At 40.0% G+C, this 14605-nt stretch overlaps 1 protein-coding gene across 7 annotated transcripts in view; it reads left to right on the forward strand.

Moving 5' to 3' along the window:
- The window catches only part of PCDH15 (protocadherin related 15), a 566546-nt gene that overhangs the window by 397414 nt on the left and 154527 nt on the right, over positions 1 to 14605 (forward strand). For all 7 annotated transcript variants that reach the window (XR_002117515.2, XR_004160438.1, XR_002117520.2 and 4 more), the window contains 3 exons: positions 1878 to 2012; positions 2935 to 3084; positions 11613 to 11806. Coding sequence is in view for 3 of the 7 variants with exons in the window: in XM_031554340.1 (XP_031410200.1) it covers positions 1878 to 2012; positions 2935 to 3084; positions 11613 to 11806 (479 nt within the window). In the remaining 4 variants the exon portion in view is untranslated. The remainder of the gene's footprint in view (positions 1 to 1877; positions 2013 to 2934; positions 3085 to 11612; positions 11807 to 14605) is intronic.

The following is a 14605-nucleotide window of genomic DNA, read 5'->3' on the forward strand; positions in this document are numbered from 1 at the left end:
TATATATATATTTCAAATTTAATTGTAATGTGGAATAACCTTTGCAGTCTAATCATGTTAATAGCTCAAATTTATCTTTAGAGAGATGGAGGATGATAATATAAATACTTACTCCTGGTCACAATTTGTACTTCTGTCATTTCAGTAACAGAAAATCACAGAATGTATGGTGAGGTGCTGGAACAGCTGCCCAGAGAGGCTGTGGATGCCCCGTCCATCCCTGGAGGTGTTCAAGGCCAGGTTGGATGGGGCCCTGGGCAGCCTGGGCTGGTCTTAAATGGGGAGATTGGTGGCCCTGCCTGTGGCAGGGGATTGGAGATGCATGATCCTTGAGGTCCCTTCCAACCCTGGCCATTCTGTGATTCTGTGAATGGCTTGGGTTGGGAGGGACCTTAATGTCCATCCATTTGCAACCCCGTGTTATGGGCTGGCTGCCCCCCACTGGATCACTGTCCAGGGCCCTTCCTTTGGATGCCTTCAGAGATGAGGTATCCACAGCTTCTCTAGACAGCAGTGCCTGGGCCTCACCATCCCCTGAGTGAAAATTTTCTCCCAAATAGCTAACTTAAATCTCCCCCTTTAGTTTAAAACCATGCCTCCTTGCACTGTCACTATTTGTCTATATGTAAAGTCATTCCTCTTGTTTATAAGCTCTTTTAAGTACTGGAAAGTGTATCCTGAAGTCTCCTTAGGGCCTTTTTTCCAAGCTGAAGCCCAGCTCCCACAGCCTTCCTTCAAAGGAGAGGTGAAGTGTGTTAGTTTGTAGGGCTTTTCAAAACACCAGGGAATAAGGTTCTAAAAACCCCTTTTGTTTGTTCTGTGCTGGCATCCAGTGACTGAGGGATAAGGACTCAGGATATCCATTCTGCAGCTTCTTAGCCAATTAGCAAGCTCAGGACAGAACTGGATTGAGGTTCTGGACTTCAATTAGCTGCCCTGTTGCCTTGGAATAATAATTTCTGGTTCTGTCTATGGCAGGAATTTTCTTCCTCTTTTGTCTTAGCTGAGATCCCGTTTGCACCAAAAAGATATTTCTGCCTGCTCAGGGTATCTAACCAATAGATTTGTTGTCTGTGGTCTTGCATGCAGCAGCAGCATTGCATTACCTCTCTTGGTGCTTGCCTGGTTGTGGGGGCAATGTATAATCTCAGTGCATAATATGTCCCCCCAGCAGGCTGCCTGGAGAAGCCTTGACTAACAAAATGCAATGCCTTTGGTTTTATTTTGTTGTTGTTACCATAAATGTTACTTCCAAACTGAAAATTGTACCATAATTGTTTTAGTATGGTTCTGATCTGATCAACTGAGAAATTAGTGATCTTGCATCAGTATGTTTTGGTTTCTGTCCAAGACAAAGAAAATCCCGGAATAGCATTTATTTCGTGGTATGTTTCAACACATATCATTATCTTTTTTCACTGCACCAGCCCACCTGTGTTACTATTTCATTAATTCAGGTAGGTTTTGTTTTGTTTCCAGTATAATTGAAAACAGATACTTGGATTCTGGCTTCTTGCTACTTTTAAGTTAGTTATATTAGGCTTGAAAATCTATTCAAAGGAAAAAGTCATCTCAAAGAAGAATATAGTTATTTGCTCATAGTTGGGTTTACTTACCTTATACGTTAAAGATTTTTAACACCTCTTTCATCAAGCAGGTAAGATTTTTCAGATCAGTGCGTAACATTTTGTTAAGGGCTTTTTTTCTTGTCTTTTTTAATCTTATTTTTTTTACAATTTCATAGATTCATCAATCACTATATTTGCTTTCTGAGTATTTAGGTTTTGATGAGACCTAGCACATGCATTGAGTAACTGAAAACTTAATGGCATATAAGAATGAATTATATAATGTGGTGGTTTTGTTTCTTTTTAAAGACCAAGGACCCGCAGCTCCATCTCTTCCTGAATGATTACAATACCTTTTTCACTGTGACCCAGAGTGGCATCACCCGCTACCTCACCCTGCTGCAGCCTGTTGACAGAGAAGCCCAGCAGCTCTACACCTTCTCGGTAAGCTCAGTCCTTCTGAAGGCATACCAGACATCAGTCAGAGCATGGGTTGAAAAATAATTAGTTGTAACACCACTCCAGGTTATTAAAATGACAGAGATGAAGAAGAAGTGGCAAAGTGGGGGCACTACCCAATGGTGTTCTCTTCCAAAAAGCATGTGTTCAGCTTGCTAGCAAGATTTAAGATCCTCCCCAGTATTGGCATCATATCAATGGTTCCAGGCCTGTATGCTGCTCTTTGCTACCCACCATGATACAGTCCAACCTTCCTCTTTCATGCTTGGCCTTGAGGCCAGCTTTGCCTTCTCTTAGCCCTTGGGCTAGGAACATGATGTCTCTACTTTCTACTTCTGCTTTTGTAAAAGCAGTTAGCAGTCAGTCAGGAAACCCTGGAACAGTTCTAAGCCAATTTGCAAATGGGCATATAGGCAAAACATATTTGAAAAGAGAATTCAGATTTTTGTCTGTGGCATAGGATGACCTTCTAGCTCTTCACATCCCACATTAAAATGCTGTCTTGGAAATTCAGCATAGGTGGACAGCAGATCCTGTGTGTTACAGTACCTGAGACACACACGGTTGAACAGGTCGGTGTGCGGTGGCCAGGTCCTGCTCCTTCAGGGTGTCCAGCATAGCTGAGGACTTGCTGCACATCCTGCCAACTCAAATCCCAGCCCTGGAACACAGCTACTCCCTCTCATTTCTTCTGCTTTTCTGACACAGTACTTTTTGAAGGTGCTTTTGCCCTGTTTCTTGCACACTGCTGACTCAAGCTCAATCTAAGCTTCGTGTAATTTGTTTGCTGTTAAAAAACAAATGTAGAGCTAAATACTGCTTTTTACTTGTCCTTTCTCATAGTTGCAGTTGTCTTAAGAATACACTGTTAAATTATGTTGCTTGCCACCTTTTTTTCCCCCTGAAGATGATAGCTTCTGATGGCGTACAGGAGAGTACCCCAGTGACGGTCAATATCGTGGTGATTGATGCAAATGATAATTCTCCAACCTTCTCCAATATATCATACAACGTCAAGATTTACACAGATATGGGGCCTGGGGAAGGCGTTATAAAGGTAATGTTTATGTTTTTATTTGTTTTGTTAACTCTTTGCTACCAGTGGGCAGCCTTGTCGATACACACTGAACTTGCACTGGAAACAGCTAGAAATTAAGTTTGTGCGTTTCTATCTGCCTCACTTAGCTATTAAGAATTTCCTCAAATGAAGTCATCTCAGACGTAATGCTGCATTTCAGCTGATTCACCCGAAGTTTTATGAAATGGTTCAGTCTGTAAAAAAAGAAAAACCTTATAAGAGGAAAAAAACATTCTCCTGTACTTCCTTAGTTCTCATCAGACCTGATCTCTCACAGGGATAGGTGTTCTCTCAAACTTCCTAACTTTAAGGAAATTTTAAATTGCCAGAGGGCTACTGAAATAAAACGTATTAGGAAGGCAGACAAACCAAGCAATTCAGTAGGAAATATCCAGAAGTGTCTTATCATGTCATAAAACACAGTTTCTAGACCATCTTAAATTGTCTGTAGAGCAATTGAGCAGTGCAAAGTGTACTGAATGCCAGCCTTCATAAGCAGAATAGCTTATACCCATTACAATGGGTAGCCATTGTAATGAATGCTTTTGGCATAATGTTTGAATCCAGAAAGGAGATGAAACACGGTTGCACTGAAGTTTATGGAAATAATAGTGACTGGTGATTATTCTAAGTTCTCAGCCATCTTCCTAAGTGATTTCCAGCCCTAATGGATGAGAAAACAAGATTCTGTGATGAATTTTAGTAGAGTTTGGCATTCAAGGAAAGTAGAAGTAGGAGTATTCAAAAAGAATTAATCATTGGATTGAGGTAATACCATTTTCATAAATATAATACATTTGAAGTCAGCGGTAGTTTAACAGGATTAGGAGAGAGTTCACTGTTTGTTTTGGCGCATGACATACTTGAAATTCATGGGCTTGCTGTATTTATTCTCTTTGAATCTTTGGTAGTGTTATTTTTATATTTTCATCAGTCTGGACTACAAGCGTGTAAAGAATCATTGAGAACCCTGAGGACATTTTCAGCAACATTTGGGGGGAAATAAGTTTAAAAAAGAAATTGCTTCAAGTTCTGCGAGAATTGGTGGCTGTATGGGTTAAAAGAGATCAAATAGTGCTCTCCTGAATGAGCAAAAGGCAGGCAGAGCTCAGGAGCTGTGTGTAGGATTGACATCAGGAGCTGCCTTTGCAACATCTCATCAACTCCTAACTCAGCCTATAATTGAGAATATTTAAGGTGCAGAAATAAAGGTCTGATATTTTTTTTTTTAGATTGATGATTCTTCCTAAAGAGTAAGCACACTAGTCCAGAAAGAATTCATTAGAGTTGTCAGTGCCTTTGTTGTGCAGGGTATCAGGCAAAGTAGTGTGCTATGGATTTAAGGTATCTCAATGTCTAAACCATGTTTCCTCTTGGTCGGAGTTGCACGTAGCAGGAAACACGAGGCAAAAGTTGGTGCTACATGAGATTTCAGCCCATGTGAAAAGGGAATGGCTGCAGTACTTGAGGCTGGCTATAAGGATGCTCCGAGCTGACTGACCTTTCTTTGAAACTTAGGCTGAAGTAGAACAGCTAAAGTACTTACACGTTTAAAAGGAATATGCTCTTTGAAGGGCTTAGACAGACTCTCTGCTATATCAGCCTCAGAGATGTGCAAAAAGAGCAGGAAAACTGCAAGTGTAAGTTCCTCAGTCAATGATTCATTTTGGGAGGAAGCAAGAAGAGTGCTCTGTAAGGCCAATTGTGTTAGCCAGGGTTGCCTGTGGGTTTCCTTAGGCCAGGAAGAGGGACATGTGCTGCCTTGTCAGTGTTTGCTTCTGTTTTACAAATACCTTCTGAAATGGGAAACAGGCTTCCTATTCTGAAGTGCTGTACGCTGATTTTAATGATATACTTGGTTTGTTCTCTGTACGTGGAGCAAACATCTCGTAACCCTAACTCATTTTCAGTTTAAGAATCATTTGGGTTTTGCAGCTATTAGGTGATGATCAGCTACGATAGTTCCCAAGGGAAAATTACCCAGGTCCGATGTGATTAGACTTTAAAAACCACTTTCTCTAATCTCAGAAAGTAGTTAGAAAAAGAACACTGACCTCAGTGAATCTCTATAGTCTCATAATCATTTACGCATAAGCACTGCCTTGCACTTAACTCCCCACTCAGATGTATTTTCAGGATGGTCAAGAGAGTATTTCCTGTATTAAGCATGTCATCTTTGAAACAAAAAAAAAGTTAATTTCTACTATAGCATTGCAATTGCTCTCATGTTGGTTGCCTCTTCAATTTTATTATGGTGAGCTTACAAAAGAATTAAGATTCATTTGCTGAGTGGAGTACTATGAATAAGTTCAAAGAACTCCAGTCTGGTGCTTGCTAGTTATCCCATTTTTTAGGAAACAATTCTGATTTTACTCCTGGGATTGGGGAAAAATATTAAATTCTGCATTTGCTACGTAGTACACTCTTGAAAACAGTGCTGTTCCTTTGGCTCTGCTTGAAAATAACCACAAATAGCAAGGGAAAAATTTCATTATGAGTGAAATTGACGGTGTTTTTTTACGTACTTTTTTTTCAAGGAGTTTCCCTTCTTTCCCTGTTGCCTTTAGTAGGAGAGAGCCAAAGAGAGGAAATGAAGTTACATCTTACTGAGTTGCATTGGTTTTCCTTGCAAGCATGGTGGCAGGGTGGGTGATTTGCCTTTGGCACTCTGGTTGCAAGGCTGAGGTGCAGCCTGTGAAAAGCTGGAGCTTGTTTTTTTATCACAGGGGAGGGCTGTGTCTCCTTCACAGGAGAGGCCGCTCTTCACTTCTGATGTTATGGAGCAGAGTGTGAAATATGTGCTGTCTGACATCTCGGGCAGTGACTACAGCTGTACCATCAGGGAATTAGCAATAGGGTTGGTTTGGGAAGTTTGTATTCCATTTCTCTACTCTGAATGCTTGCAGCAGCTGACCAAGACCTTGGTTGAGGTGAATAGTTTCTCATTTAAGTTTAAAAGTCTGTGTGTTCTGTCTGTTTCAGGTACTTCATTGTGCTTCCTATTACACCGTGGCTGTTTGAGAAATCTGTCATTTAAAACAGTTAAATGTGTGGTAAATAACTATTATCACCTACAAGACTGATTAATATTAAACCTATTGAAGTACTTAATTCTAGCATTTTTATATTGTTAGAGTTTTTCTATCCTGTTTTCCATGATTCTGTTAGTGCTTTGTGCTCCTAGAGATTCAGATGCTTAAATTAAGCCAGCTGCATGTTGATGAGTATGCAGCCGTAAAGCAATACTATTTCATATTAGTCATTTCAATTCACTCTGTTAGACAATTTCCTTTCTGTATACAGTATGCAGGGTATGCAATGTATGCTATGCAGGGTACAGCAAATATTAAGCAAGAAAAAAAGGATAGTGCTGAGTAGGGACAGAAGACAGCAAAGACCATAATCCACCAAGATCTTTATGCAAGTTTGCTTGAGGGTTTAAAAGGCTTCCTTCGCCTTTGAGAACTACAGTGGATTATTATTTTTTTTATATCTTCTGTTTACAGGAAAAGCTCCTGAACTGCCGTTGAAAAGAATACGCTGGTTTTCCCAGGCTTAAAATTTATGAAGCAAAAAAAACCCCCAGAAGTTATTTTCTTTTATATCTGTGTCTTAATTTCTACCTGATCTCTTGTTGCAGAGGTGCATTCTATGTTTATAGGTCTTGCAGGGGTACTCCCACAGGGACAATTAAATAACTGCGACCGAAAACAGATAGTACAATATGCAGCCAATTAGTGCAGTGCCTGACCACCTTGTGAGAGTTGAAATAATTCTTATACCGTCCATGCAAGTTAATTTAGAGGAGGTGCCCCAGATGTTGGTTAAACGGGGCGTTTAACTTCACACAGCTCAGCATAAATGGCCATTTGGTGAAGGTCAGAAGCGAAAGATAAAAGATGTAAAAGCTGCAGGCAGTAAATCTATCAATCATCTGTCTTTGGCTCACAGTAAAATTAGTCTTGAACAGTAGCAGTAGTTCCAGGTGTAGATGGGGACAAATTTTATTTAGGGCTGTTAAATAAATACCTTCTCTGGGACTGTTCTGCTCTCGTGCCTCAAGTGTGGATTCTCAGTGCTGGATCACTTTGTCTCTTAAACAGTGTCCTTTCATTCCCAGCACATAATCAAATGTGACCTGAGCCATCCTCATATACAGACGCATACTAAAGTATTTATTAGAGATGTGTTTGAGTTTTTGCAGCGTGGCTCATGCCTGTAGTTTCCAGCCTCTAAGAAATGTGCCTTGCTGTTAACCCCCAGAACAATTTAGAGAAAATCTTCGTACATGTTGACTTTGAGTCACACTTGATGTTTTATTTACATGGTTATTTGCAACCCTTTGCCTTCAGTCCATTAGCATATTAATGTTAAAACAGTAAATGTTATTAACAGGGGGTATATCTGGACTATGATTGCATTTCTCAGTCAGTGCACTCAAAGTATAAGCACAGAACCATAGAATATTCTAAGCTGGAAGAGACCAAGCCCAGCACTTTTCCCTGGTGCATTGCTCCAGATTACACGTGTACCCTTCCTTGATGACTTTTCACAAGGTAGTTGTGTATGGAATGTGACTTGGGAGCCTTGCACATGCTTCATTGAAACGGTGACTTCAGGAACTGTTTTGGGGAGGTGTAATGGCATGATGCAGCTTCTGTGGGCAGTATGACTTAGACCAATTTTGCTGAACATTTAATTTGTGGAACACATAGGGTTGCAAGAAAGGTTGATAGTTGTTGTGTCTCTGCAGGGAAGGTTCACTGAAGGTGTCATTAGAGAAGATGTGGAGATCAGCTACTGAACTCCATTTTCCTCCAAGTGCAAGTAAGACTGGACAGAGTTTATGCAGTGACAAGGAATATGTTTTTGTAAGCCGTGAGACAGTTGTTTATCTCCTCGTCCATTCAAGAAATACTTCTTCCTGTAGTAGAATATGCACCTATTTTGCAAAATTTGCAGTACGTTACATTTTAATGTAACGGAACTGATGCTGCTGGATGTAAAAAGTTTCTTAGGAAAGTAAAATAAATCCTGTTTTGAACTAACTTTCACATAAATTTTAGATGTGTTTCTAAAATCGTATTAACTATGAAACCGTATCGGTCTGGGACAGCTGGAGATGAATTTATAGAATCACGTATTATGGCAGCTGTAAAACTTCATTTTTATTCATGCTTTTGCCCCAAAATATTATTCAAATCACTTATCTTTTCAAGCATTCGGTATTTGTGAGTTTAATTAACCTTATTAATTTATGTGCTTGTGTAGACAATTAATTTCCTTTTTCACGTCATCACTGTAAAAACTGGCCTTGTTCCAAATCGTGTGATTAAATGCTTAGGAGCTTGTATTTTGCATAAAGCCTTTATTTGTCTTTTTGTGTCTTTTACTTTCCAAGTAAAGAATGTTGTTACAACACTTCTCTTAACTGTGTCACTTAGTTTGATGGTTACTTTTGCAAGGGTTAATTAATGCATTCAGATGTGTATACGTCAAAGAAGTAGTTTAAAGAGGGATTGAAGCTCTAAAGTGTAAGAGGGTCTTGCTCTGGTGTCTTGATTCTGTCTGTCCGTTGAAAGTCAATGTATTGATATGTCAGGAGATCATATGGATGAAATGTAAAGCACATTACCAGAGTGCAGTCTTCGTAGGATGTCTTCTTCAGAAATTAAAAAGATAGAGGAGAGGTGTTCTTGAAAAACAACACGTGGATATTTATTCATTAAACTTTGAGAATAATTGGTCTCTTTCATAGTTTTTGACATATTTCAACTATTTATCTTATGTACAGTGAATTCTGGCATGTTTCATTGCAAAGATGAATTAAGATTTGCAAGTTCAAGTTCAGCAGTGATAGTGGAATTGTTGGGAGACTCTGACAGATTCAAATGAAATCAGCTTAGGTAAAGTTTAAGTACTTCTGTTCATTTGAAGTTTAGCTTTGGATCTCTGTGCTCTGTGTGAAAGGAGTACTTCAGGAAAAAAGGAATTTAACATACTTTTCAGTTGATCAATACTGCATACAATCCACGCGAGTTTAGAAATGGCTGTTCCCCCATTAAGTAACTCCATTCCCAACAGCAGTAACAGTTTGCATTCTCATTAAAAAAGGTAAAACCCACTTTCATTAATACACCTAAGTCATTTATCTTTCAGCATATCCATTAATCTCTTTAAGCTATTACGGGCTTAGTTCTTGTTTTTTAGCAAGTTTTTGACTTCACATACAAAATTTCATATTTCGCTGAGCCCATCTGAATAGAGAATCGAGATAATCCTACCAAGCAGCTAGATCCCCAAGTATTTCTGTGTTCTCCTTTTTGTGGTTAGTTTTACATGCAGGCATTATTAACTCGACTATTAAAGCTTTGGGTTTAATTCTTCCTTTCCCTGCTTGCTTGTTGAGTTCTTGACTGTGATATGGCCCATCACAGGTGGTTTGATAGTTGTAGAAAGTGCTCCAAAAGGTTGTGCCCCACTGAAGGTGAGCATGATGCTGTACTGATTAATTGGTGACAATATATTCTAATACGGCAGAAACTTGAATCAATTTCTCTACCTGTCTGCACTGCTGTCAGCTTTGAGGGTATCACAGGGATGAGAAAAGGGTGTCTGATAAGCATTTAGCCTGCTGTGTTGGCCGCTCCAGGCTCAGGTGATGTCTGTTGGATCCTATCGTTGGCTTCATGGTCATCACAAAGGCTTTGTCATCATGCGTTATCCTTAAATCCTAGACTTGCAATCCCCATTGAAGTCAGCCTGCTGGCATGACTGTTTCCATTGAGAAAACCAACGTGGACAGGCTGACAGAGACCTTTCAAGAAGCTGGGCAGATTGGTTCGGTTTCTTTTCGCATTCTTACTGTAGAGAATCACTTCTGAGGCTGAGGTTTTTCACTGCTTTATACATCCCCAGGAGGGCTCTGCTGGTGCTTCTTGTTGTTCCCACATTGAAATTCCCAGCTGCAGCTGGGAGCAGCGGGAGTCTGTTGAGCCGTCAGCTGCTGACATTTCAACTCCACTGCTGTTGGTACAGGCCAGCTGGGTACATGAGCATCACTGGCATTGCCTGCTGTGGCTGTGGCCTCCTTCGAGGTTAAAATACTACTCATACAGCTCTGTGTCAATCCTCGCCACTTTGTGAGGTAATTAAAAGTCACATGGGAAATGGTATTTGCTGACAGACCTACCAGCAAAGTGACACTTCTTGGAAGAAGATAATCACCTTAGAAAGCCTAAAAGGTGTAGCTTGAAGTTAATTTCAGCAGTTCAACCCTAAATTAAACTGAGAACTATGCAGCCTTTTGTTTTCTGAAGGTTATAATTAAGCTGTAATTTTAAGTTGCAAAATAAAGCTCAAGAGATAGGCATTGTAACCAGCTTGCTATGTCGTATGTTGAATAAATTGTATTAGTTTAGCACGTACCTTAGCGTGAGTAAAGGAGGTGGAGAGATGAAAAAGCTAAGTTAAGAGCCTGGACAGCCAACTGTCATGACTGATGCATGGATGTGTACTTCTGAACATGTTATGGCAGAAGTCTGATAAGAAGCTTCAGATTGCTAGTCGCTCGTGTTATGGTGGGAAGAGGTGTTGGTACTTCAACAAGAAGCAAACAAATATGAATACTGAGATTTTTTTCCAGCCACATGTTTGCAGATGTTTAATTTTTCATGGCATGCTACAAAAGAGGGCTAAAACTGTTGCATTTTCCATAAACAAAAGTAAAACTTCCCCATTTCACTGGTAACAAACTCACGTTCATCATTAAAGTTTGTGTCTAAAGTATTAGGCCTTAAAATTTTCTCATACTGAGGACCAAAATTATGTAAGTCTGTCACAGAAATACTATGTATGAAAGGCTTAACTCCAGTAGAGAGATGGTGTAGAGGCAACAACATAGAAGTACGTAATAAATAATAATAAAATATAAACTTGGGCTTATAACTGGGCCCCCCATAAGCATAGCTCTTCAGATAGGTGGTGTCATGTTATGAAAGGAGCCTTGCATGTCTGTGAGGTGCACAGTTGTGTCTGTGTTCATATGGGAAGAACTATCACGTCTCTTGCGTTTGGTTTCCTCTGTGGTGTGCGTATAGGAGTAAAATGAACACTGTACTCCAGTTCTGTGTGATGAGGACTTGTAAAGCAAGACATGGATATTAGGCTTTGAACAGTGTAGAGTGGCTGTTACAAATTCCACTTAAAAGAGAGTAAACTTGATCTCTGTTAGTTTTCTTAAAGTTCCTTTCTTAAAATAATTTTCTTGCAATCTTAGGTAAGCAGTTTTTCTCTGTTCCGTGATGTTCTTCCACTTACTATTCTTCATTTAAACTGAATCCTTCTTGTACTATAGAAATCAGAGGTTCTGTTACAGCTGTTCAAGTTTTCTCTCGTTTCTGCTTCCTTTACCCCTAATAAGTTACCTTATTAAAAAAAAACAACCAAACAACTATTAGAATCCAACACTGAATCACGCATGCTGACATTCTGGTTTTGAATTGCAGCTCACTGCTGTAGATGCGGACGAGGGACCCAATGGACAGATAGTGTATGAAATTTTGGCTGGGGATCAGGGAGACTTCATCATCAATGACCGAACAGGCCTTATCGCCATTGCTCCAGGAGTTGTACTGTCAGTGGGGCGATCCTATGCTCTCACTGTCAAAGCATCTGATAGCGCTCCTCCTGCACAGAGAAGGTAATTCATCTTATCGTGAAACTAATTTTTAATCAGTGCTTAGCAGTGCATAAGAAGTGTGGTGCGCCTGTACACCTATAGTTCTGAATTTTGGAATAAGATTCATTGTGTTCTTTTTGGTGTCTAAGGCTTTTTTTCTGGACAAGTGTTAGAAATCAGTTTAACGTGTTTACTTCTAGTCACTTGTATTTTACACGTAGTACAATAGATTTCATTACTTCATTTGCTTGTAATGCTGTTGTTTGGTTTTGTTTTTTTTTTTGTAAGTCTGCATTATGCTGTAGCTGTGCACACACATTTGTTAAGAGAAATTGAAATGAAGGGCTATAAGGAAGAAAAGTGAGAAAGCAGGTGCTTTATGTTGAGAATTCAGCTTGCTGTGATGCAGAAAGGATCAGAAACAGTCTGGTTGCTGAGCTGGAGACATTCTGCCCACATATAGGGTGTGCTGCAGCATGCGTGACAAGTTGTGCCAATGATGAACAGTTTCCCCACAGAGGCCTTAATTCTTAGCGCAATTATTTCGGTTCTCCATCAGCTGATAGATAAAAGCAGTCTGCAGATGTACCGTGGGTAGAACAGGGCCCTCTCATGTTCAAAAAACAAAAGGTGTTTAGTCTCACTGATGGGCTTCTTTTGGTTTTGCATTCTGCATCTGTCAGCTGTGCACAAATGTTGTCGTGTCACAAGGGAATTGCATAGAAGTGGCTCTCATGTTCTTTGTCTAGTGTCATGTATTGATAATGCATTGACCTCGTTGTCCAAAGAGTGTGATAGAGAACTGTAGTCTCCAGAGTTTAAATTTCCCACAGACTTTTCACTCTTACTCAGGGAGGTAGTAAGAAGGAAAGTAAATGTAAAAGTTCAGTTTTGTGAGTTGTTTTTTTTCTTCGGGGCCTGCTGCTTCTTTTCTGTCTTCAAACAAACAGCTCATTCTGTTCTGCATATATTTTGCAACAGCATTTCCAGCCACTGAAGTGTTCTGATTGTTGGGTTATTTATAGCACTAATATCTGATAGCGCTGTTTTGTGATTGAATTTTTTCCTCCTTTCCCTCTGTTGCTTGCTTTCTTGATAAACCATCTCTTAGGAGAGCTGACAGTAGGTCGTTAGCATTGCTGAAGAGAAGATTGTGGACTGTTATGTACTTAGTGCTGTACTCTGCTAACGCAGTATTTAAGTGGTGTACAAAAGTCAATAATGCAACTTCAGAAGAGCTTCAGAAGCCAGCAGCGTGGCCAGCCAGCAGTGGTGGCTGCTGTGGTACAACGTCAATTGCTCTCAGGTTAATTTAGAGAAATCTTTCTGTCCTAAAATACATATTTCTGGTGATGTGTTGGGAGGAAGCGCTTCCTTCTCTGACAACATCTTCCTTGAAACAACCTTCGTAAGTGGAAAAGCTCGTATTTTATTATCACTTCTCTTTGTCTCTCTTTTTTATGGAATTACAGCACACAGCTTTCTTCATAGTTTTCAATTTGTGTACTACAAACCTCAGCATCTAGGCAGTGTTCCTGTAGTTGGAGCATGCAGCCTTAGGGCAGCCCTGGCCTTGTTGAGCAGAGATGTATTCAGAGCCCAAGGCTCTTTATAGTGTGTCTGTGAAGGTTAAAAATTCACGGAGCTCTAGCGAGGTACTGCAGAAGAAACTATGTGGAGAATTCATCCTGTTTGGCAAAGTAGATTTGGGCAAAAAGATATTGCTGCCTTCCTGCTCTTTTTTTTCCTCTGAGATTGGAAAACCAGAATTGAGTTGACAGGGCTTTCAGCAGCCTCCTATGATTTTATGTAACGAGTCTGGATGAGCTCATGTGAGCTGCAATTTGGAGCTCTTTAAAGTTGTCCTTTTCCATCACTTAAATATCAGTTCCTTCTTTTTCGCTGTGGAGTGCTTGGAGTCTTATAGTAGGGGTTGCAAGAAATTCTTGCGACTTCATCTACAAAACTGTCACGTTGCGTTAGGTGCCTTGCCATTGCCTTGGTAAGGCAGTACCCAAAAGCTAAAACTCCTAGGAAAGGGCTAGGAATAGGCAGATATTGTGTGTGTGCAGGTAGGAAGGCTTGTTCCCTGGGAAATAAATAAATATGCTGAGGATTTTAATGTAACTTAAAATAATTGAGCATTTCTCCCCAACTCTGCATTGTAATACAAAATGTTCCAGGTTGACTGCAGTCACGTGTAAACTGACTTGAGTTGAAACTGTCCCTTTGCTTCTGTACAAAGCAAGGGCCAGCTATGAAAGCTGGTTTAAGAGCAGTAGTTCTGTAGCCTCTCTGAGCACTAACATAAATCAAAATTATTGATGTCTAGCTCTTTCTCAGGGCACGTTAAATTCTTGACATGTATCTGTGCATAAAACAAGGTTTTCTGTGGAGTACTGTTATAGTTTCTGTCTATAACAAGAAAAGGACGCTTTCTGTTTGACATGATTATGCAGAGATAGTGTGGCCAAAGAGAAACTGGCCCACGTATATGTAAGTATGTTCATTAGACATTGTATAATATAGTGGTATAGAAAGCATGCAGAGCTAAAGCAGAGTTGGTGATGCAGTCCCAGTGGTTTTGTTGGCTGTGCTTTCTTTGCATTACCGTTTAGCTGGGGCAGCGTAAAACCTCTGTTTCCTTGCTTTTCTGTGACTTTGTGAACATCTTTCAATTCCTCTACCTTATTCCTTTTTCAGGGTATTCACCTGTTCTTGCAGTGTTCAACTGCAGTTGTTAGTTGTCAGCTCTGCCCCTTTTCTTTTTCCATAACAGTGTAGATTCTTCCAACCACCTGAAATTGAAAAAAAAAAAAA

The sequence above is a fragment of the Meleagris gallopavo genome, chromosome 8 (assembly GCF_000146605.3).
Source record: "Meleagris gallopavo isolate NT-WF06-2002-E0010 breed Aviagen turkey brand Nicholas breeding stock chromosome 8, Turkey_5.1, whole genome shotgun sequence".
NCBI lineage: Eukaryota > Metazoa > Chordata > Aves > Galliformes > Phasianidae > Meleagris > Meleagris gallopavo.